Source organism: Thamnophis elegans, chromosome 8 (genome assembly GCF_009769535.1).
Source record: "Thamnophis elegans isolate rThaEle1 chromosome 8, rThaEle1.pri, whole genome shotgun sequence".
NCBI classification, from domain to species: Eukaryota; Metazoa; Chordata; class Lepidosauria; order Squamata; family Colubridae; genus Thamnophis; species Thamnophis elegans.
Genome location: NC_045548.1, coordinates 66,706,214 through 66,731,607, shown reverse-complemented (window position 1 = coordinate 66,731,607; position 25,394 = coordinate 66,706,214). Strand labels below are relative to the sequence as shown.

The 25,394-nt window shown below is 40.7% G+C and overlaps 1 protein-coding gene across 1 annotated transcript in view; it reads left to right on the top strand.

Annotated features, from left to right (window-relative positions):
* The window catches only part of FBXO32 (F-box protein 32), a 28,828-nt gene extending 6,107 nt beyond the window's left edge, over window positions 1-22,721 (top strand). Inside the window, exons 2-9 of the mRNA XM_032222547.1 lie at window positions 6,619-6,731; window positions 7,245-7,294; window positions 9,738-9,830; window positions 14,267-14,360; window positions 15,597-15,781; window positions 17,359-17,541; window positions 19,144-19,287; window positions 21,001-22,721. Coding sequence (XP_032078438.1) covers window positions 6,619-6,731; window positions 7,245-7,294; window positions 9,738-9,830; window positions 14,267-14,360; window positions 15,597-15,781; window positions 17,359-17,541; window positions 19,144-19,287; window positions 21,001-21,090 — 952 coding nt within the window. The 3' untranslated portion in view covers window positions 21,091-22,721. The remainder of the gene's footprint in view (window positions 1-6,618; window positions 6,732-7,244; window positions 7,295-9,737; window positions 9,831-14,266; window positions 14,361-15,596; window positions 15,782-17,358; window positions 17,542-19,143; window positions 19,288-21,000) is intronic.
* Window positions 22,722-25,394: the final 2,673 nt, after the last annotated feature.

Below are 25,394 nucleotides of genomic sequence, written 5' to 3'. Positions count from 1 at the left end.
TCTTAAAAGCATCCAATGATGGAGCACCCACAACCTCTGGAGACACGCCATTCTGCTGATTAAATGTTCTCACAGTTAGGAAAATCTCATCTTCCCTTCCCTTCCCTTCTCTTCTCTCCTTTCTTCTCCTCTCCTTTAATATTGGAACACTGTCATAATGTCACCCCTAGTCCTTCCTTTCACTAGATTAGACACACCCAATTCCTGCAACCATTTTACATACTGTACGTTTTAGCCTCTTAATCATCCTTGTTGCTCTTTTCTGCACTCTTTCCAGAATCCGTACATCTTTTTTATAATATGCTGGCTAAAACGGGATGCAGTATTTTAAGTGTGGTTTTTCATTACTTGCTTGCTCAGGGAATTCGGAAAATAGGTGGTGAGAGTACAATAAATGAACAGGAAGATTGGAGTCCCTGTGTGAATCTATTCATTAACACCTTCTCAGTGATGATGGCTTCTGACTTCACCTAGAATTTCTGAAAGTCATCCGTGCTAGTGACATTTCAAAATAGTCTTTTTAAGATGTTCCAGAACCTATCACATGATGTTGAGCAATACAGTACTGTTGAGTAATCTGAGCAGGTGATATTTCAATGCCCTGGTAACATGCCCAGTAAACAAAGATATAGTTTCAGCTGAAAATAAGGAGTAAATTGGTTCCTGGGAGACATGTATTGCCTCCTTAGATAACATCTAGACCAGTGTTTCTCAACTCTTGTAATTTTAATATGTGTGGACTTCAACTTCTAGAATCCCCCAGCCAGCATGAATTCTGGGAGTTGAAGTCCACACATCTTAAAAATTACCAAGGTTGAAAAACAATGGTTTAGACAGTGTTGTTCTTCCTGGATTCAAGTTATAGCTGCTCCGGTTAATGATTTTTCATTGCTGTGTCATCAGTTACTGTCAGGTATTATATGGACAAGTACATTTGTGTAGATACATCAGAATATTCCTGGATATTCTATATTCTCTAAGCACTTGTTGATGCCCTTCCTGAAAATTATGCATTTTTGGATTGGCTGTATACAAAATGCCAACATAAATTCACTCCCAACTCCACATCAATAGCATGAAAAGAATATTTCATGATTTGATGATATGGCTCCTTTCTTTAACAGTTAATTGAAGCAGAGAACTGGAAATCAAGGCACCTAATTTGATTGGTGATTATCAAGATAGTCATAGGTGCAATAAACTCATATAAATGAAGTTTATATGGCAGTTGTACATTGGTGGTGAGGGACAGGGAGAGACAAATATTTTTGCCTTGGGATATCATTAGTATCCAATAGTTTACTCCTATGTATATGCACTTTTACCTTCCAAGTGATTATAATGAGCATAATAATATGCAGGTAGTCCTTGACTTATAACCATTCATTTAGTGACCAATCAAAGTTACAGTGGCACCGAAAAAGGTGACTTATAGCCAGTGGTGGGATTCAGCCAGTTCACACCACTTCAGGAGAACTGGTTGTTAACTTTCTGAGCAGTTTGGTGAACTGGTTGGTGGAAGAAATAATTAGGGAAGAGAACTGGTTGTTAAATTATTTGAATCCCATCACTGCTCATGACTGGTTTTCACAGTTATGACTGTTGCAGCATCCCCATGGTCACATGATCAAAATTCAGGCACTGGCAACTGACATGTATTTATCACAGTTGCGCTGTCCCAAGGTCATATGATCCACAACTTGTGGCTTTCCCAGCTGACTTCCAACAAGCCAACTCAATGGAGAAAACCAGAATTCCTTAACAAGTGAATGATTCCCTTAACAATTGCAATAATTCGCTTAACAATTGTGGTTAAAAAAAAGTTGTAAAATGGGGGGCAACTCACTTAACAACTTTTTTGGGCTCAAGTGTGGTTGTAACTCATTTCTTATGACGACCTGGATATGGTAACCTACAGATTTATAATAGATTTATTATAACTGAAGAATGATTATATGTTGTAGGTTAAAAGTCTCCATCTCTAAAACCTGGGAAATTGGCCCCTCATTTCAAACAGATTTGCTTGCTGGAGTTATAGCTAAAGCACCACATTTCCTATTTCCTTTTGCAATTGTTTGTTGTTAGTATGCAAAGAGAAAATGAGAAAAGCTCATGTTACCGGACTGTATTCCTGTGCAATACGTTCAATTTTGAATTTATATTGCTATTTCAATATACAGAAACTCTTGAGCAAGAATCTTTCCTGGGTTTTAATCAGATTTTGGAGTGGAACAGTTTTCATATATCAACACGAATATTAATTCTAATAATTAAGTTAATATTTGTGGCCCAAGCTTTGTCTTTGGCATCTCGGATCACTTGTAAGAAGGACCAAGGCTCAGTTTTCTAGAAAACATCTCTTTTCATGCATTCTCTTCCCCTTTCCTTTCATGAAGCAACGGCCTAAAAACTTTCAGGGGAATTTGAGAAGAATGATGTCCAATTCCCATCTGTTAAATATAAACATGAGTCATGTGTTCTGTTCATGTGTTTGTCTACACAGCGGAAGAGCATCGAATGACTAAGTTTACTGTACCATGCAAGTCAAACCACTTCTTATTCTTGCTTGTTGCTTTAGAGTTTAAACAACCAAGAATGAGATTGAATACAAATCCATAAATTGTCCAGGAGGTTCAACAACAGAGTTGCCTGTGAATAGGATCTTGTTACCAATGTATGCAGGAACACGATATCTTTGTAGCCAAAGCGATGGGTCAGCTTTTAGGGAAGCACTTAAAAAAACCATAACAGCCTTGTAACGAGAGAGATAAAACAGGCTGCAATGTAAATAAGAACATTTGCTACTGAGGGCTAAACAATTATAAATAGAATTTTTGCAAAGTTAGCCTGATGTGAAATATAGTTTTATTTCGTTTAGCCTGAAATACTGTAAAACTCTTCCCGGGGAGTGATAGGTGTGCACAATCCTGCATTTTGTGACAATTACTGCAATCCCAGAGGTTACACATAGTCCTTGACTTACAACTGTTTTTTTTAGTGACCATTCAAAGTTACAGTGGCAATGAAAAAAAAGGGACTTTTTCACATTTATGATTAAAATTACGGCATGCACCTGATCTAGATTTAGAAGCTTGGCAACTGGCATGTACTTATGATGGTTGCAGTATCCCGGGGTTATGCGATAACCTTTTGTGACCTTCTGACAAGCAAAAGTCAATGAGGAAGCCAGATTCACTTACAAACCGTGTTAAGCAAGTTATCTTAAGCAAGGGCAGTCATCCGCTTAAGAACTGTGGCAGGAGAGATAATAAAAAGGGGCAAAAGTCACTTAGCGTTTTGCTTAGTAATGGGAATTTTGGACTCCATTGTGGTCGTAAGTCGAGGACTACCTGTAATCAGTTTGTACTTGCATGATTTGCATGAACTGGATAGATCCTCTATTTTTGCCTCTGTACCAGTGGTGGGATTCAAAAAATTTTACTACCGGTTCTGTGGGCATGGCTTGGTGTGCGGGGCTTGGTGGGCATGGCAGGAGAAGGATATTGTAAAATCTCCACTCCAGGGGAACGATACTGCAAGATCCCCATTCTCACCTGATCAGCTGGGGCTCGGGAAGCAGAGAATAGATGGGGTCAGAGGTGGTATTTATACCGGTTCTCCGAATTGCTCAAAATTTCTGCTACCAGTTCTCCAGAACTGGTCAGAACCTGCTGAATACTACCTCTGCTCTGTACTTCTGAATAGAAAGGCAGTGGAAAGTAGATGCCTAAATCAAATGTAACTTCCTGGGTCTTCATTCTTCCTAGATGTGTAGACAGCTTTAGTTTCACATTGCTTTCCCCGGTCATCCACTTTGCAATCTCCTGCTCGCAACTGAGTATTTTTAGACCCTGGAAGAAGTCTGAATTGCAGTTAGCAAATATATGAGACATGAGTGTAACCATGCCTGAAGGTATCAGCGATATATCTTAGATGTGACACAAGCAGGAAGTTGTGACATCAAGTGAGCCAGAAGTGGTTAGTGGAAGGGCACAATTATTGCCCTAAGGTCATGAGTCTTGTGGTGCAATGATATTTAATGATTGTTACGATTGCAGAAAGCATCTGGGGGTTTTTTTTTTGGTTGAGAAAATGGCAGCTGGATCTTGTATCAAGAAACATCCTTCTGAAGACGAGACATTTTCTGGAACTGCTTTATGGTTCAACTTATTTATAGCTAGTCTTTAAAAAAAAACACCTCTAGATAATTCTTTTAACTTTCTTTTCCTTCCTGATTGCAATGGACCTTGAAATAACGGACTGTCAGAATGGTGTTGATGCAAAAACCAGGGATCAGAGTACATGGGCTTTGTATTTCTACCTACTTGCAAAAGAAATGCTTGGATTTCTTATAAGTTTGAAGATACTGCATGGGCTGCCCTTGGTTTGGCTGCCACGATGGAATTGTGATATTGAGACAAAGGATGGGGAACCTCTCTGGGGTCCTCTGTAAGGATTCTCCTCTATTCCCCAATAGGCTAACAGGGTAGTTGGGTATTTCCCATGTATTTAACCACTGAAGTGGTGAAGTTAGAAGAATGGTGTAACTAGACAAGATTATGGGGCTTACATGAACTTTCAATTCTGCCAATTGCTAACTCTGTTCACACAATATATTTAACTAGGTCAATTAAAGACCTGGGGTCTACATTTGTAGTTTGAACTAAGGTTAGTGTCTAAAGGTTTTGTTGTGCTCCTTCCCACCAGCAGCCAGGGTAGCTGGCAGCCGATTCAGACACTGAGGAGGTTGGGGAGGAACATGGGCCAGTCCTGGAGTCTGGGGAAAGAGCTGAGGATGGGTCTTTCAGATCAAAGAAATGAAATCAAAGTTTCAATTTTTTTCTACCTCAAGCATAAAGTCCAGAAATGGTTTCCAAGTAGAACCAAAAGTACTTGTGTTTGTTTTTTTGTTGTTGTTGATCGAAGCAGTCGATTTAGCCATCTCTGCTATTTTTTGTGGCATTCTCAATGTATGCAGGGTCAATTTACCCAACCTCCACACCTTTAAAGTTTTATTATCTAAACTATAAGTAGGGAAAAGAAAGGGAGGGGCAGCAAACTTTGGGAAGAGAGAATGTGGCAGATCCTGTTAGGGTATGTGCAAAGTTTTATTGTAGAAGATAGAGTAAGCCACGTTGAAAAGAAGAGTTTCAAGGAAAGAGAAGAGGAAAAGGAAGAGATGCGACACATAATTGTTGAGGGAAAAAATTCCTTTGCTTAAGGGGAGGAAGATAGAACCAATAAAAGCCGTGCTAAGAAAAACCTGAAAGAGCAGAGATCATAAACAAGCAAGAATGGTGTAAACATATCCTTCTTAATCATCTTTGCATGATAAACTGGGACTGTAAAGATAAAACCGAACTGTAAAATGCATTTCAGATAAATGTAGCATATAAATATGTAAACAACTCTTTAAAATAAATCTTAGAACCAACCTTTATTTGACTTCCAGATGTATTGTAATACAAGCCTTATTACCTTCAGCCTACGCACACCTAGAGGGTATCAGATTGATGAAGACACTAAAAACTACTGGCATGCAATAAAGGAATTGAAATAATAATTTTAAAAAATGGCCTTTGATTTCAGTAGGATCTTAGGTGTGAATGCCTTTGAGTCAGTTTTCACTCCTAGAGATTGCCTAGATAGGTCCTTGCAGACCAGAGGTGGTATTCAGCAGGTTCTGACATGTTCTGGAGAACCGGTAGCGGAAATTTTGAGTAGTTCGGAGAACCGGTAAAGACCATCTGTGGCTGGGCTTGCCCCTATCTCTTCTCTGCCTCCCAAGTCCCAGCTGATTGGGAAGAAATAGGGATTTTTCAGTATCCTTCCCCTGGAGTGGGGAGGGAATGGAGATTTTACAGTATCCTTCCCTTACCAGGCCCACCAAGCCAAGCCCACAGAACCGGTAGTTGAATCCCACCACGGTTGCAGACTTTGGGCAACATTTCTTGATAATATTTTCAGTTGTGGTCGGCAGTAGCATTCTTTTTAGGAGTGAGAGAGAATGAATGACTCAAACTCACCCAGTTGGCTTCATATCTAAGGTGGGATCATCTTCCTGTTCCTAGTCTAGTGCCTTAGATTACTACACCAAATCGGGGCCTAAGAACACTGAATATAGAGAAGATCCAGACCTATAGTTTGATAGAATAGAACTCTTCATTGGCCAAGTGTGATTGGACACACAAGGAATTTGATCTGGAACAGAAAAGCAATCAGTGGGAGAAAGAAGGGATTCCAACTACCTTGGATGTGAAATTTTAGAGGAAAGAAGCCATCCTTGATGAAAGTTTGTAGTTGTGAGATGGCCATTTGAAGAGTAAGGCAATTCTGCAAGGCTTCCATCATCCACCCCATCACTGTTTTCTCACTCCATTCATGATTATTAATGGTTCCCAAGTAGCCTTCCTCAGAGTTAGCAACTATTTCTAAGAAAAATAATTCCCTCTGGTCTTTTAGAAGAGGCTGCCATGCAGTGCCGTTTTGGGACATACGCCAACATAATTCTTTATGTTTCTAGTCCAACTCCTTTTTAGGAAGGGGTGGAGGAGTCTTCATGAAAACAAATGTATAAGAGATTCAAGATCTTTTCCCCTTTTCTTGTGTCATTTCCAGTTACTGCTGGAAAGAGGAATTCAACAAGGAGAACATCTTCCACAACCTGAACTGCGATGTGGCTGCAAAAAAACGAAAGAAGGACCAGCTGAACAATAAGACCAGGATTCAGTGTAAGACATGACCTATAGAAATATATTAGAATATTAAACTAACAAGAGACAGCTTCAATTGGAGGGAGAACTGAGGGGAAAAAAAGACATATTTCTCACACCCTGAAATGGTTTTTGCAACTCTTCCAGAGGTTTCTGGAGAGATTTTGCACTCGGATTTTGACCTTAACCAGAGAACTTGGAGTCATTGCAATATGAAGATGGATGACTTTGAAACTTTGCTCTGTGTGCAATGCCTTTGCACTGACATTTATCGTCATTTGTATTTGGCAGAGATGTCCCCTTTCTTTCCCACCAGTGAACTGATCTCAACTTTTCACAACTCTGAATGTTTGAACAGGAGTTTTTATACCCCTGTTTTTGTTTCTTAAAAACAGGGGTATCCATTGTGTGTGGGGAAGGATGGTGTTCATAAAAATCCAGATGGGGGAACTGAAGGCCTAACATAATTTCTGAGTACAAAGTATTTAATGCCTGTATGAGTTTAAACAGAATGTATTTTTCTTTGAACAGATTTTCACCAAGAAAAATGGATTTATGTACACAAGGGAAGCACCAAAGAAGTGAGTACCCATCATTATTTTAAACAAATAATCATTTTCCTTGAAAATTTCCCATCTCTTCTGTCACTGTTTCCATCGAATGCAGTTGATAACATGGACTACATGCCTTTGACAAGTGATGGTGATATGGGTATAGTTTACTAAAAGTGCTAATTTTTGACTGGCTGCACTTTGCATTTAATAAAAATGTTTTAGATTAGGAGAGTCCAACCTTGTCAACTTTAAGGCTTGTGGGCTTCCACTCCCAGAATTCTCTCACCAGCATGGCTGACTGAGGAATTCTGGGAGTGGAAGCCCACAGATCGTAAAGTTGCCAAGGTTGGACATTCCTGTTTTTAGACCAATGTTTCCCATCTCCAGCAACTTTAAGCTGCAAGGACGTCAACTCCCTGTCAACCTTGAAGTTGATCTGGCCGGAGTCATCTTGGAGCTTCAGTGCTACCACACTGGAGCTGAGGGATAGGGAGGGGATGGGATTAGAGACAGATGAAGCTGTGTAGTCAAAACAAAATACTTTCTCTTGAGAACCAAGGACGTTCTCACACCTGGCGGGAGGAAGGAGGAGTGATGTCACCAGATGCTGCCTTGATTGGGCCATGTGACTGATTGTTTGGGGTTGAGGGAAAAACCTTTGCTTTTAATTAGGTGAAAATCAAGAGGCCCCTCAGAGTTGGTTTTCACCAGATCTGTGCCAATGATACTGTGTTTCCCTGAAAATAAGACAGCGTCTTATTTTCTTTTGACCCCCTGAAATAAACTCTTGGCCTTATTTCTGGGGAGATCTTATTATTTTTGAGCTGCAGGAGGCAGCAAGTGTAGTCACCTCATGGCTGTTGCTGTGTGGCAATATTTTCAGGAAGGGCTTATTTTCAGGGGAGGGCTTATTTTCGGGGAAACAGGGTATTTCCAATAAAGCTTTATTTATTTATATATATATATATATATATATATATATATATATATATATATATATATATATATATATATATATATATATATATATATATTATATGTGACTTTAAGTGTGTATATATATATATATATATATATATATATGTTTTCTGAGGTTTTCGCGGGTGTTAGTATGTAGGTCTCTAGTTGTTCGGGTCATTTATGTACAATGGTGATAAATGTACACCTCTCTTCTTCCTGAAGTCAATTATAAGTTCTTTAGTATTTTTGGTGTTAAGTGTAAGATTGTTTTCTTTACACCACAATGGCAGCCCTTGTACTTCCTTCCTATAAGCAGACTCATTGTTCTTATCATTGAGCCTCACCACTGTTGTGTCAGCTGCAAATTTAATTATTGTGTTGGTGTTATACAATGGGGTACAGTCATGTGTGTACAAAGAATAAAGGAAGGGGCTTAGCACACAACCCTGGGGGGCTCATGTGCTTAATATCACAGTAGAAGAATGGTGAGATCCCATCTTTACTGACTGTGGCCTATCTGTCAGAAAATCCTTTATCCACAAAAAATTCATTCTGATTCATACCCAAATTGGACATTTTTAGAAACAACCTGTTGGGTAGAATGGTATTAAAGGCAGATCTATAATCCACAAATAGCAACCTTACATATGTTCCCTGTTGTTCCAAATGGTTTAATACAGTATGGACAACAATAGACACAGCTTCATCAGTTGATCTATTCTTGGAGGAATCCACCTGCCTCAGAGTTTTTGCGTGCAATGGATCTATTACCTGACATGTCTACCTGACATTAAACCATCAGTCACATGGCCCAATCAACACTGACACTCCCATCATTCTCCTACTGCCTAGGGAATTCTTGGAGTTGAAGTCCCACATCTTAAAGTTGCTGAGAATTGAGAAACATTGCTTCAGAATGTACTCGTTCAAATTAGAACTGAGAAAGAGCTGGCCTACTTCATCTAAGAGCTTGGAAGAATAAACCTTTGGTGATCTTAAAAGTTCTCCAGATCATGATTATTCAAAATTGATGGTATATTTCCCTTTGGTGCTGAGATGGGAAACATATATCATAAGCACAGTTTTAAAAATGATCTTCCATGAGCCCAAAAAAATGGACAAACTTGGTCTTGTCCATTTGCTTAATTTGGAGTTCCCCTCCTGATTCCTTTTATGGGCATTTGCCTATGTAATATAAAATAAAAGCATCATTTCTGCAGCATGATAGTTCTAAACCCCACAAAGAAAGGAATACTGCCTAGGCAGGTTGGTGATCAGCAAATCCAGGCCAAGAAGTCTCCAGTAGAAAGGTAGAATCTTCCCCTGTGATTGCTGCATTGGAAAAACCCCTCTTAGTGTTAGCTTTAATGAAAGCCGAGATCCTGATTATTTCTGAGCCTTGAAGTCAACCATACTCAGTTGTTCTACAGATCTAATTCCAGACCGTCAACCCTTTTGGTTCTAATCAGAATAGAAAGAAATCACTCATGTATTTCATTCTCTCCTTTAGCGCCATGGGTATTGCACCCTGGGAGAAGCTTTCAATAGACTGGATTTCTCTAATGCGATTCTGGATTCCAGAAGGTTCAACTATGTCGTACGGGTGAGTGTCAAGGGTTGGTTTACTCCATTGAAGCAGTTCATTCAGATGTGGTAGTTTTTGTCCCCAGAAGATCCACAGATTAGAGTAAAATTAAATTAAATACACTGATAAAGAATCAGTAAACTATAGCTTTTAAGATGGGGTAGTCATAAAATGTGTATGCAGATCTGACATAAATGTCATTTTTCCCTCTGTCTTTCTCAGTCTCTGTCTGTCTGTCTGTCCATCTATCCATCCACCAATCTGTCCGTCCATCCATCCATCTATCTAATTTCCATTTATTTTATGACCTGGGATAGTTGTTTAAAACCACTGTCCCTGGCAGTAGAGATGGACTTGTCCCTGGGTGAGATCACACGGCTTGCTTTAGCAGGTCAATTACAGATTTTATGGCTGCATTCACACAGAATAATATGTTTGCTTGGTTGCTTAATTTGTGGCTCAGCACCATATTTTGTCTGGCTCTAAATCATTGATTCATTAAGTCAACATGTGGGATAAAGTTAGACATGAAACAGGGGTAAAAAGTAGGCTTGAAGGAATTGTTTGCATGTGTGAAGGCTTAATTGCAAGCATTGCGGAGTTGTTGTTAGTTGTGAAGTAGTGTCCTACCCATCGCGATCCTATGGACAACGTTCCTCCAGGCCTTCCTGTCCTCTACCATCCTCTGGAGTCCATTTAAGCTCACACCTACTGCTTCGGTGACTCCAGCCCGCCATCTCCTTCTCTGTTGTTCCCTTCTTCTCTTGCCCTCCATCTTTCCCAGCATTAGGCTCTTCTCCAGTGAGTCCTTCTCATTAGGTGGCCAAAGTATTTGAGTTTCCTCTTCAGGATCTGGCCTTCTAAAGAGCAGTCAGGGTTGATCTCCTCTAGGACTGACCAGTTTGATTGCCTTGCAGTCCAAGGGACTCACAGGAGTCTTCTCCAGCACCATAGTTCAAAGGCCTCAATTCTTTGGAGCTTCAGTGATCAATTTAAAACCCAAGAGAATTAGTGGAAGACTTTATTTTTAAGAACAAAAAATACCCAGCCCAACCTCCTGGATTGGTTGGGATTATAACTTCCATCCTGGAAGAGAATTCGGGGAGGGGGGGGGGGAAATCCCAATAAATTTGGAAGGCAAATTTGGAGACTAGCGAAGGCTAATTGAAACCTTTTATTGAAAGACATTTCAAAAGCTACTGATAACTTCTGTTTTAAGATTGAAAGCTCAAGAGCATCTGGGTTTGGTAATATGGTTTATCGAATCCCAGAAGTATATATCATCATTTGCTATGGTTACAAATAAGTCTCTGTTCCAGAATAGTTCCAGGTCCTAAATCCATCCAGCACCTGTTTGCCCCCTTTGGCTTAAGTCTCAATTTTAGTTCTGGCCTAGTCTTGTTATGCGCTCCCATTTTTCCATTCCCCCCCCCCACCTCCCTGAATTGAATGTTGTAGGAAAGCCAGCTGGCAGGTCAAAGCTGTTTACACATAACTGTCATCCTGCTTAGTCATTGTTGTCGACTGCTTTAGCTTTTCACTTCTAGGAGAAAGTTGTGGCTGGCAAATTGCCAGAACCAGTCAAGTCAAGGGCTTCACTGCAGACAAACAAAGAGATGATATACAGCCTTTTGGTCATAGTTCGGGAGCCAGTTATATGTTGTTAGATCGAGAATACCAAACAAAGACTCAGTTGCTTTTCATTTTATCAGTCAAAAACAATCCAGGGGTCTTGTGACAGTGACTTCTCTCTGAATTGTACACTAAATAAAATAATTCCTAGCACGTAGATTATAAACAGGTTGAAAGAACAGGCAGACTGGCCCCTTCGTCTCGGGATGACTCTGTAACTGTTCTAGGCCAGGATTTGTTTTAACGATGGGTTACTGAATTTGTTGTGCAGTCCCGTCCCCCCCAACCTATTGCTAGAAACCCTGGCTGACATTCTGCAACAAATCCATAAAAGCTCCGAATTTTAATTTAGGAAACGTTCAAGCTAGACGTATAAAAATGTATGTCTGTGTGGAAAAGGACGTTCTTCTTGAATTTAAATAAATCTTTCATTGCTCGTTGCACAAGAACAGCCAAGGGCAGTTGTCCTTTATCGAAGTCATTTCCTGGAGAACTGGCATGGTGTATTCTGGCACATGATACTGAATTTTAAATTTTCAGACAAATCAATTACTACTTTTGTTTTTAAGTAGAATCGGTAGGAAGAAAAAAGGAAGAGCATAAACATTAGAGGATCGCCCACAACCTGCTTTTAAATTTTAGTGGCAGCTTTTGAAATCACAATTGCTTACTGCAACTATTTATGGGAGGAGGGACCAATTGGTACAGGTTTTATCAAATTTTACTATATTGTGTAGGAGAAGGAGCGGCAGGACCTGGAGGTGGAGTCAAATGTGCAATCAGCCTAGAATCTTTACGTAGTCACAAACAGACTAAGACCAAACTGTCTTTAATTCTGTTGATCCTTATCTTTCAGCTGAGTAAATTCTTGTGCATAAGCACCTTTAGTAATCAATCAGTTTAATTGGAACTTCATGTGTGGTCCTGAGCTTTTGTGCCTGATACTTGCCTAGTTTGAAACACATCTCATGCTGTAATTAATACAACTTGAAACAAGCACTTCCAAATTGCTTCATTGCAGCCAAGATGGAATCACAGGGTAAATCCAAAGCTTTGTTCCATTTTCAATATCCTAATTTGTGATAGATCTTTTTTTGGAATGATAGATGACAGGGTGACCTCAGGATGGCTGCAAGAGTGGAAGGGAGACTGCTATAGGTACCTGGCTATTAAGCTAGATTTGGCCACCCAAAAAACATCACTAGAAAGCAAATACATGAAACAGTTATCCATGGAAGGAGGACATATGGGGGTAAATCCGGGGTGAAATTCAGCAGGTTCGGAAAGGTTCTGGAGAACCAGTAGCAGAAATTTTGAGTGTTTGGAGAACCAGCAAACATCACCTCTGGTTGGCCCCAGAGTGGGGTGGGAATGAGATTTTGCAATATCCTTCCCCCAGGAGTGGAGAGGGAATGGAGATTTTGCAGTATCCTTTCCCTGCCACACCCACCAAGCCACACCCACAGAACTGGTAGTAAAAAAAAATGACTTTCACCACTGGGGTAAATGATGACATGTAAGGTCATCCAGATTCTGCAATTTACAACCTTGCATAAAATCTCATGATTTTAAGATGTTGTGATGCAGGAATGCAGTGGCATCATTTACTTGAGGAAGTCATCACAGTTTGCAAGTGAACTGCGAGTGAAAATGCAGTTACATAATTCATCATTTTGGGGATGATATCACAAAGTGTACACTCCAGGGTCATTATGATGAGGAGAGGATATTTTCTAGTTTGCCTTTTGGTGAGTGAGAGAAGAGGCTGGACAATCACTTGTCTGAAATGGTAGGGCCTCCTGCTTGAGCAGAGGAGGCTGGACTACAAGACCTCCAAGGTCCCTTTTAGCTCTGTTCTGATTCTGAGTGTTTGTAAAATGACTCTTTCTGCCTGAAATGGCTCAAAATAACTTACAGAGCATTTAAACCACCATATCTAAGACAGAGACAGATGGCAGCTATTTTGTCCTTTTAACATGTATGTTCAGCCTTCACCCAAAATGGGGGTTTCGTCCACCTTTACTGGAGCATGGCACTCAACATATGCTCTTGAGTTGTGCATGCTCTTGTCTTAGACTGTGCCCAGTTTAGATATAAATGAGTAGAAATGCATATGAGAAAGCATTCTTGGTCAGGACTGTGATTTCCTGTGGGGCTTCGAAAGCACACAGTTGTGGTGAGTGCGAACATTCGATTTTATTTTTGTCAAGTCCCTGGTGATTCATAAAGATTAAGCTGATTACTCTCGGCATTGGGTAGATTAGCCAATTAGCTGTGACTGTTTTCCCAGCTCCCTGGGTTTATATTATCAGTCATGTGCCTATGGAAGGTATTAATAGAACGCCCCATGTGTGTTTTCCATTGTCATTCAGAATTGGGGAGAACGATAAGCAGGAGTTGACCAGTCCTTAATACCACTTTGCTGTCATCTCCACTGTTGAAAGTACAATTGAAAAGCATATGCACATTTTCTATAACAAGAAGGGAGGGAAGGACTTTTGGCTCTCTCTCTCTCACTGCCATCATGTAGATTCATGTATATTTCTAAACAGATTAAATGTCAACCATCTGTCTATCTTTGTCTTCTGTTTTAATGACTCGGCTTGGTAAGTAAATCTACCAGAAGAAGCCAATAGATTATAATTATTTTAAATCTTGCATAATTTCGTCTGGCTCAAAGCCTCTTTTTTTCCTTTTTTTTTTCCTTTTTTTTTTTTGTTAAGTCGAGCAGCAAATAACTAAAATGGTTTCATTGGGTCACATGAGAAGAAAACCCAGATTAGAAGTGCTCAAGAGGTTGAATGTCTTATTTTTATTCACAGTTGTTGGAGCTGATTGCAAAGTCTCAGCTGACATCACTGAGTGGAATCGCCCAGAAAAACTTTATGAATATCTTGGAGAAAGTTGTGCAAAAAGGTATGGGTATATATAAATAGAAAAGGTGGAATATTGACTTTCCAAGAAACAGGCTGATCTCCAGTACATTAATTTAGCAAATAATCTGGCTGGGTTTAGGTCTTTGATTTTGGACCACCTTGTTAAGGTGAGAGATGGAACTAAATCCTACTAAATGCAATATACAGTAATAATAATTCTTCTCAGTATGATGCCCTCCAATCTCCTTGCAGCCTCCATTATATATAGCAGTATAGTAAAGGTAACAGTTCCCTTCACATATGTGCTAGTCGTTCCCGACTCTAAGGGGCGGTGCTCATCTCCATTTCAAAGCTGAAGATCCAGCACTGTTTGAAGACGTCTACATGGTTATGTGGCCGGCATGACTAAATGCCAAAGGCTCACAGAATGCTGTTAATCTTCCCACCAAAGTGGTCCCTATTTTTCTACTTGCATTTTTACATGCTTTCGAACTGCTAGGTTGGCAGAAGCTGGGACAAGTAACAGGAGGTCACTCCATTACACGGAGGTAGGGATTCAAACCGCCAAACTGCCAACCTTTCTGATCAACAAGATGAGCGTCTTAGCCACTGAGCCACCGCGTCCCTTGCAATATATAGTAATCACGATTCTTCTCAATATGACATCCTCCTTAGAACCTCCATTATATATAGCCAGCATAACTAGTGGTAATCCAACGTCTTAGATATGGAGGACACCAATTAGAAAAGGATGAAAAAATGACATGGATGAGTAAAATCGCTTTGGCTTGCTCTTCCCAACCCTCTCTGAATGTCATATCAGCCTGTCTTTCCCAAGAGTGATACCGTTATATGCATGTCTCACACTTCGGAGTGGTGACAGGTTTTGAGATAGGAGAAGGTAATGACGATTTGGCTTATCACCCAAGGCAGAAAGGCCCCAAATAATAATAAAAAAATAACTTTGTTTAAGGTCTTATGAAGATCAGCAGCACTGGTCAACATCAGGGGAACATTGGCTGGGTCATGGCGTTCTCTACATTTCTAATTATTGTTAAGTCTATGGGATAATTGCAAGGCCATTTCAAATGGTTGTGTAAGGACTGAAAGCTATATAGGATGGAAACTCTGAAATATTCCTGGAAGCGAAGGACGAGAAGTAAAAGTGAACCTTCTCTGTGGCTCTCTGGAAGAAAGTGACTTTTCTTTAGTTTGTTGGCTTCTTTCTTCTTCGCCTGTATCTGAATGTCCCTTTTCTCTCATTTCCCCCATCAAGTTCTAGAGGATCAACAGAATATCAGACTGATAAAAGAATTGCTGCAGACTCTATACATGTCACTTTGCACCTTGGTCCAGAGTGTTGGCAAGTCCGTTCTAGTTGGCAACATAAACATGTGGGTCCACCGAATGGAGATGATTCTTTATTGGCAGCAGCAGCTGAACAATATCCAGATCACCAAGGTGAGCAAAGGTGTCAGAATATTCATGACTGGCAGAGACATGGTAACAAGGTCAGCCAATGAATAGGCATAGCAACTAAGTTACAACCAACATCTTCATCAATGATTTGGATGAGGGAATAGGGAACTCATCAAATTTGCAGATGACTCCAAGCTGGCAGGAATAGCCAACACTCCAGAAGATAGGCTTAAGATACAGAAGGATTTTGACAAACTTGAACATGGAGCACTGTCTAATAAAATGAAATTCAATGGTGAAAAGAGTAAGGTTCTACATTTAGGCAAGAAAAACGAAATGCACAGGTACAGTATAGGTGGTGCCTTGCTCAATAGTAGTAACTGTGAGAGGGATCTTGGAGTCCTAGTGGACAACCATTTAAATATGAGCCAGCAGTGTGCAGCAGCTGCCAAAAAAGCCAACACAGTTCTAGGCTACATAAATAGAGGGATAGAATCAAGATCACGTGAAGTGTTAATACCACTTTATAATGCCTTGGTAAGCATTCAGTTTGGGTCATCACAATGTAGAAAAGATGTGGAGACTAGAAAGAGTGCAGAGAAGAGCAACAAATATGATTACGAGGCTAAAACATATGAAGAAACAGTTGCAGGAACTGGGTATGTCTAATGAAAATAAGGACTAGGGGAGACATGATAGCAATGTTCCAATTGCCACAAAGAAGAGGGAGTCAAACTATTCTCCAAAGCACCCAAGAAAGAAATGTCACGTGATCAAAATCCAGGCTTTTCCCGCTCCCACTTATGACCGTAGTGTGCACTTTAACTCCCCCGTCTTGCCTATCTCCCCCCCCCCCATTTCTTCCCTTTCGGCTGCCCTGCACTCTGTCTCCTACCCATTCCCAGGTGGCAGCCTAAGAGAAAGGTGAGTCCTCACCTAATGATGTCACTGTCCTCGCCTAATGACTGCAACCAAGACTACCAAAACTGTTGTTGCTAATCAGTGTGGTTGTGTGATGTTTCACTGAATGATCACTTCGCTTAGCAATGGAAATTCCAGTCCCGGTTAGGGTTGTGAAGTGAGCTAATACCTGTACCTGGCCCTGGTTAATGTAGCATGCTAAGCCGGGTTAGAGTTATTACTTGAATAGGCACCATTTGTTGTTGTTGTTAGTTACAAAGTCGTGTCCAACCCATCGCAACCCCATGAACAACATTCCTCCAGGACTTCCTGTCCTCTAACATCTCCCAGAGTCCATTTAAGCTCACACCTACTGCTTCAGTGACTCCATCCAGCCACCTCTTTCTCTGTCATCCCCTTCTTCTTTTGCCCTCAATTTTTCCCAGCATTAGGCTGCTCTCCAGTGAGGGCACCATTTAGGAAGTCTTAAAGCTATAGGCCAGGTGGGAAATAGGAAAAAAAATATTCTGGAAAGAACACATAATGGCAAACCTTTTCAATACCACCTGAAGGGTCTGTTCCTGAAGCCCCGAGGTTGTCAGCTCCAACTTGAAGGCACCTTTAATACAATAGGTGAACATTCTTACGAGTTGCATAAAAATCTTGGTATCTTTCAGTGTGGTCACCCATTCTCTTTTTCTCTCTTTTATTTCTCCCAGCCTGATTTCAAAGGGTTGACTTTCACAGACCTGCCCTTCTGTTTACAACTGGACATCATGCAGCGGCTGTCGGATGGGCGAGACATCGTGAGTCTTGGGCAAGTGACGCCAAGTCTTCAGGTGCTCAGTGAAGACCGACTCCTCTGGAAAAAACTTTGCCACTACCACTTCACAGACCGGCAGGTAAACGGCAGTGGAAAGTGATATTGTGGAAGTGTTGTGGTCCACCGGTGTGGCCTGCGGAGATAGTAGCAGAGTCAGACAATAAGGAGGTTGGAGAGGAACATGGGCCAGTCCTGGAGTCTGGGGAAGGCTCAGATGAGGGCTCTGTGTCAGAGGCAGAGAGGGGGCCAGGGCCATCTGGTAGCTATGTGCTGCCTCCGGAGTCCGACATCCAGGAGGCATAGGAACAGGGGGAGCCTGTTCCCAGTGAGCGCGTGTGCAGAGCTGCCAGAAGGCAAGAACAATTAAGAAAAAAGGGTGACTTGGGAGTAAGGCTTGGAGATTATTGTCCCCCTCTCATAAGACATAAAAGAGGAGCAAACGGAGGTGAGCCTTTGCAGGAAGCAATTAGTTCATCTCATCAGAGCCAAGATGGCGCAGTGGTTAAATGCAGCACTGCAAGCTACTGCTAGATCAGCAGTTCAGCGGTTCAAATCTCACCGGCTCAGGGTTGACTCAGCCTTCCATCCTTCCGAGGTGGGTAAAATGAGGACCCAGATTGTTGGGGGCAATATGCTGACTCTCTGTAAACCGCTTAGAGAGGGCTGAAAGCCCTATGAAGCGGTATATAAGTCTATTGCTATTGCTATCAGTTCAAGCTCTGTGAGTTCCATTTGACTCTGCTACGTTTGGCCTTGCAAAACTAATTGGCAATAAGGTCTCTGGCAGCATTTCAAGGAAGATAAAGGTGGGTGCTTATCAACATTCCCCTGAAAGACTGTGGCAACTCGAGCAGACATCTGTCGGAATCTTCATAGACGGTTGGGGAAGCAGTGCGGGCTGTGAATGACCATAATTCACAGCCGTATAAAGAAAAGAGGGTTTGGGGACTAAGATTGTGATTTATGCTTTCTCGGGAAGCCTAGGTCAGAACAGGAAGCTCCAAAGAAATATAGAGAAAATGACTCGGAATCATCCTTAGTTCACCATCCATTCTTGATTAATCATGAAGCTTATTCAACCAAGGTGGCCTATTTACACATGGAGACTAACTTGCCTCTGGGGCGTCTCTTGAGGGCATTTTGTTGTCCACAAAGCAATGGTGGCATGCAGCTTATTCTTAAACGCTCCATTTCCTTCGTGCCCTTAATAAAGAACTTTTTTTTCTAATTCCACACCATTCTTGGAGAAGGAACACCTTGTAGATGCTTCTGACGTTATTTTTAACTAGCCAATAACCCGGCGTTGCCCAGGTATTCATTTATAGGGGGGAAATGTCTGGACCAAATGTAATTTCTAATGTTGGATTTTCCCCCTTATCAGAGGGAGCCCCCTTGTGGAGTACTGTGAAGTCGTTACCATGGCAACTCCACTGTGCTGCATAGTAGAAGCCATTTTAAGGCACAACAGGCTGTATCTTAACAGAACACTCAACCCGAGGAGTTTTAGGGGTGTCTTATCCCCACAATATTTTTCTCACACTTACTGTTTTAAGGCAGCATGCATTCTCTCACACTTACTTCTTCATGGGTTCTCTTGTTGTGGAGCGACCATACCATTAGCCATATCTCCATGTATTTTTGCAAATCTATAATTTTGTGGGGTCTTTCTTCTTTGCTTTAGATACGCAAGCGGCTAATACTATCAGATAAAGGGCAGTTGGATTGGAAGAAGATGTACTTCAAGCTTGTCAGATGTTATCCACGGAAAGAACAATATGGAGATACTTTGCAGCTTTGCAGACATTGTCATATCCTTTCATGGAAGGTAGGTGGCCACTTTGTCCAGTTCCATGAAAAATACCCTGTAGAGCTGGGATTTTTATTTTGTCTACATAATTCATTGATTTTTAGCTAGCTTGTGGATTTTCAGGCCATTTAAAAAAAATCACAAATTTAAATTTAATATAATGGTGGGTAAATTAATGAATGTCCTGGTGTGTGAATGTCCTGGTGTGTGAATGTCCTGGTGTGTGTTTCTATTCTAAATGTTCCATTAACACGTGAAACCAGGAGACTGTGAGTTCTATTGCCGCCTTAGGCAGGAAAGCTGGCTGGGATGATTTTGGGCCAATCCCCAGGAGACTATGAGTCAGTGGTGGGATTCAGCCAGTTCTCACCTATTCGGGAGAACTGGTTCTTAACTTTCTAAGCAGTTCGGAGAACCGGTTGTTGGAAGAAATCTCATTTTGTCCCCCCACCCCCTTACAGAGCTAATCCTGTAAGGAAGGCAGGAAGGAAACATTCTGGTGTTGTTTCTAGCCTAATCTTTATTACCCTGCTTACAAAAACTGCCTCTCCAGTTAACCCTTGTTACATTATAACCGCTAAGGCGAAGCCCCCATCGACCTGAGTGACGTTGAGTTGGCCACGCCCACCCAGTCACATGACCACTGATCCCCGCCTAGCCAGCTGGTCATCAGGGCAGAGAACCGGTTGTTAAATTATTTGAATCCCACTACTGCTATGAGTTCTAATCCCGCTATAGGCATGAAAGCTGGCTGGGAACTTTATGCCAGTCGCTCACTCTCAGCCAAACCCATCTGATAGGATTGTTATTGTGGGGAAAATAGGAGGAGGAAGGAGTATGTACAGCATGTCACAGAAGAGAGTACACCCTGTGGGGCATCCTGAAATGAAAGGTGGAGGTACGCAAGGTCTCTAACGTCCACCAGCTCCGTGACGTCATCATGGAGGAGTGGAAGAGGACTCCAGTGGCAATCTGTGAACCTCTGGTGAACTCTATGCCCAAAAGGTTAAGGCAGTGCTGGAAAATAATATAGCAATAGCAATAGCAGTTAGACTTATATACCGCTTCATAGGGCTTTCAGCCCTCTCTAAGCGGTTTACAGAGTCAGCATATCGCCCCCAACAACAATCCGGGTCCTCATTTTACCCACCTCGGAAGGATGGAAGGCTGAGTCAACCTTGAGCCGGTGAGATTAGAATCACTGAACTGCAGATAACAGTCAGCTGAAGTGGCCTGCAGTACTGCACCCTAACCACTGCGCCACCTCGGCTCTTGTCTGCCACACAAAATATTGACACTTTGGACCCCATGTGGACATGATCACTTAGAGCTATAGTCATCTTTGTTGCCAGCAGTTTAAACATAATAGCTGAGTGTTGTGTTATTTTGAGGGGACAGCACGTTTACACTCTTATACAAGCTGTATACTCACTACTTTACATTGTAGCCAAGTGTCATGTCTTCAGTGTTGTCACATGAAAAGATATACCTAAATATTTACAAAACGTGAGGGGGTGTACTCACTTCTGTGATATACTGTATGTTCACTGCCTATAAAGTAATAAAGGGGTAAAAAAATTAAAAAGGATGTGAATTTAAACCAACTTTGCATACCTTAATATGATCGATGAATGAGTTGATCGATGAGCATTTAGTGTGCTATTTGTCCTTCTGGTGCTTGTAGAACTACCGGATACAACTTTTAAGGATATTGATGTTCTTGTTTTGTAGGGCACCGATCACCCCTGTACGGCTAACAACCCCGAAAGCTGCTTGACTGCTCTTTCGCCGCAAGACTTTATCAACTTGTTCAGATTCTGAATTCCCAAATAATTTCACTCCCTGTCGTACTGTTCTGATGGGACTCTCTACGCAGCTGAGCAAGATGGCTCAGTTTGTATCATAGCTTGTAAATAACACGGCTTGATTGTTCCTGAGTCAAAGAAGACAAGAGACTTTTTAGGAGGCAGAAGGAGCCATAATCTCGTGGCCTTGGACTCTTGAGAGAACATAGCCTCCTAGTTGGACATATGTAAAAAGGCAAGATTTTTGTAAATATTAAGCTTGGTGAGAATTGGTGTGCAAGCTGTCGGGGACAATCCATTTAGGAAATGCAATGAAGAGTCATCCTTGCAAATATTTGGAAATGTCTTCTGGATTTTCAAAGCCGGAGGAATGACACACTACCGTCAGGTTAAAACTTGGAACGGTTCCCAACTTTGCTTTTTTATTTGTTTGCAGAAGATATTTATACCTAAAACTTTTTTTAAAAAAGAGATTTACAATGATATATCCCTTTATTCTTAAATAAAAAAAAAAGAACTGAATCCAGATAAAATAATATCCCAGTTTCTACCTCTTGAAACAGCTTTCCAAATAAACCAGTGTGTGGTATGAAGCATCTGTACGTCATCTAAAGAGTTGTTGTTGTTGTTGTTGTTGTTGTTTAAAAGAAACTGTTGATAGTAGCTTTCCTGGTGCTGCTTTTTGTTAACACTTAAGTTTTAATTTAGCTGGCTGCCTTTTTTTGTGGTATTTAAATGTAACTGAGTTCTGGGAAATTTGGAAATTTCCCTAGGTCGATCTTGAAGGCAGACTATGTGGCTTAGGCAGCTGGATAAACTACTTGAGTTGAGCTTTTACTAAACACATTATGTTTCGATTTGTCAACTTCATGTGCAATGCAGAGATGTCTTAACAAAAAAACACCAAGAATCTTTGTGCAATTTCAATGTGTAAGGTCACCTCTCAATGAGGATTGCAATATTTGGGCTACAAAATACGAGCAGCCAGTAGATGTCAGCAAAGAGTCACCATTTCTTAAACTAACTCTTTGCTGACATCTGCTGGTCGTTGCGCACTTTGCAACCCAGGAATAACCACCTTATCCTTAGAGGGCATTCTATGATTTCATGAACCCAGTTTGGCAGTTTCCGTATCATTTGATGTTAAAATTGGTAATGCCACACGGGTTATACCCAGAGCCTTCTCGGGATAAACGATGAGTCAGCTAGGAAGCCTCTTCCTAATGGTTAACACGGGGTTTGAATCCTGAGTGTAGATAGCATATCTGATTTTAAGAAAAAATAGAGATACTGTACATGCATGCTACATATCCAAGTACCGTGTTTCCCCCCAAATAAGACAGAGTCTTATTTTCTTTTGACCCCTGAAATAAGCACTTGGCCTTATTTTCAGGGAGGTCCTGTTGTTTTTGGGGTGCAGGAGGCAAGTGTGGTGACATCATGACAGCTGGTGTCTTGCAATATTTTGGGGGAGGGTTTCTTTTAGCACATGCACTCAAAAGCCCGATTGGGTTTATTATCCGGAGAGGTCTTATTTTGGGGGAAACAGGATAATGACATTTCTAGTCTCAAATTCAGATTTCATTATGGCTGAGAAAGAGTGTCTGAATTACCAAGACATTACCTTAGTCCTTGAGGCATTCCCACTGTATAGTAGGAAAAATTCCCATTTGGGCATCGTCTTTGCATCAAAGGTTGAGGGTTTGAGGCACTAATGTGGTCAGGAAAATAGGAAGTCAGACTGGAATACAGGTAGTTCTTGACTTACAATCATCTGTTTAGTGACAAAGGTACAACAGCGACCCTTTTGTAGCGCTTAAAACTTCTCACAATATCCTTCTGATCACATGATCAAAATTTTGGCGCCTGGCAACTGGCATTTATTTACGACGGTTGTGGCATCCTGGGGTCTTGTGACTGCCATTTGCAACCTTCCCAGCTAGTTTCAATAAGCAAAATCAATAGAGGAAACCAGATTCGCTTAACAAACACGTGATTCACTTAACAACTGCAACGATTTGCTTACCCACCATGGCAAAAAAAAGTGAGCGTGGCTCACTGAACAACTGCCCTGCTTAGCAGCGGAACTTCTGCTCTTCACTGTGGTTGTAAACAGTCACAGTTTCGTTTATCGTGACTGCCTCGCTTAACAAGCTAGTTGCCGATCCCAATTGTGGTCACTAAACAAGGACTACTTGTGAGTGAATAGGAAACTCATGTGTTTAATAGATAGGCTGAGTCAGAAAGAAAGCCCCATTGGGGTGAAGAAAGGAGTATCAAATGTTGAGGAAAAGGTTTTATGATTGGGAGATGATTCGATGCAAATGAGAATTGAAAAAGAATCAGAAAGTCTTAGTGGACATCTGCAAGAAGGGTGCAAAATGGATGAAAGCAATATTGCAATCTTATGAGACAAGGCCCAACCCTTTTGTAAAAAGTTTGCAAAAAGTTATGGCAAGACAAAACTGCTATTACTACAAGTTCCTACAGATGCTTGTGGGAAATGGGATTTTAAAGTGTGTTTAAAGTGTAGATATGTTTGTGTGAAGCCATTTTTATTTACTGGATCACTTACTTTCAAAAAAATTACTCTGCCATTTAGCTAACCTTCCCTACAAATACATAAACACACAAAGAGACACGTCCTGCTTGCCTTTTTTTGAAACAGGCCTGGAATCTTCCAAGTGCAGTAAAGTATCTACGAAATCTTGGTATTTCTTTGATATTTCTTTGGCTCCTATTCACGCACTACAAAAGGGAGAACAGACTTGACACATTTTTCCCAGCAACCTGTTGATGGTTCATTTTAGCAGCTCTGCAGAGTTCGACACAAAATCTTGCCGTGCTTTGTGAAAACAGTTACCCTTGTTGGCTAAATTGTTGGCAGAAATACTGTCCTGCTGTCAATATGAAGCTTTTATGACTTCAAAGTGTCCTATCTATTTCACCTACCATGATTCTTTCTTTTAAGATTTGGCAGTCTAAAATTCTGCTATAATGTACAAAATGCAAAATGTTTTTTTTTTAATTGTTCGCTTCAAACCTTTTCACTGTTACTTGTCTTTTTCCTTTCCATAAAAGTATCCAGGTCATCAGAAAAAAAAAGAGAATTAGCTGCACTGTTTGTTTTTTTTAATTAGATATCTATTAAGACACCATCAACATATTATCTGTTTTGTATTTTGGTTTTGTAATTATTATTTTTTATATATTATCGTGAACCACTCTGGAATCTTTTTCGTGATAAGAGGTATAAAACTATTTTGAGGAGGATAAGGAATAGGAATCTGGAAAAAAATCTGGAAGCAAATCCAAACACTTGCCAGATAAAATACTTTTGCATTATAGCAGATTCTGTATCTTCTATATCTTTGCAAACATTTGATGGCTAACAACTGTTGCAATTCCAGGTTTTTCCCATTTCCATAATCTAAAACTTTGGAGATATTTATAAACTATCCCCATGCAGGATACAAAATAACACAAAATCAGTGCAACTAAGCCCAGAAACCAATGAGCCACATTAAAACTAGTAAAACCAACCATGAAAATGATGGCTACAATTTTCTTTTTGGCAGAAGCGCTAATTGTTCTCTTGCATGGAAATGCGCCACAAGTGCAATCCCAGATTTGATCATCGTTTCCCAACTCTCTCCAAAAGCGTGTATTTTCAGCATTCGAGCTTTATTCCACAAATATTTGGACCTGGAAATCTTGTAATGTTTACTCTTACAATGCTGAACTTAATACAGGTAGTTCTCGATTTACAACAGTTGGTGTAATGCGCATTCAAAGTTACAACAGGACTGAAAAAAGTGACTGATGATCGTTTTTCACACTTAACGACCATTGCAGCATCCCCAGGATCATGTAATTAAATGTCAGACATTTGGCAACTGACTCATATTTATGACAGTTGCAGTGTCCCAGGGTCTCCTTTTGCAACATTCTGAGAAACAATGGGAAAGCTGGATTCACTCAACTAACTTTGACAACTGCAGTGGTTCCCTTAAGAACTGTGGCAAGAAAGGTTGTAAAATGGGGCAAAACTCACTTAACAAATGCCTCGCTTAGTGACAGAAATTTTGCACTCAATTGTGGTAATAAGTCGAAGACTACCTGTATCTGTCTTCCGAAATGGCTTTGTTGTTTTGTTAGTATTTTATGTTCACTCGTATTCTGTGGTAGGAACCAGATGGTACATTGGAAAGACCCTTGAAATATTTTTTTTACCCCAGTTCTTCCATCCTCCTGTTTAAATTATTCTTTATTTATCCTTTTTTTAAACAGATTGAGATTAAAAAATAGATGGTGGTTAGA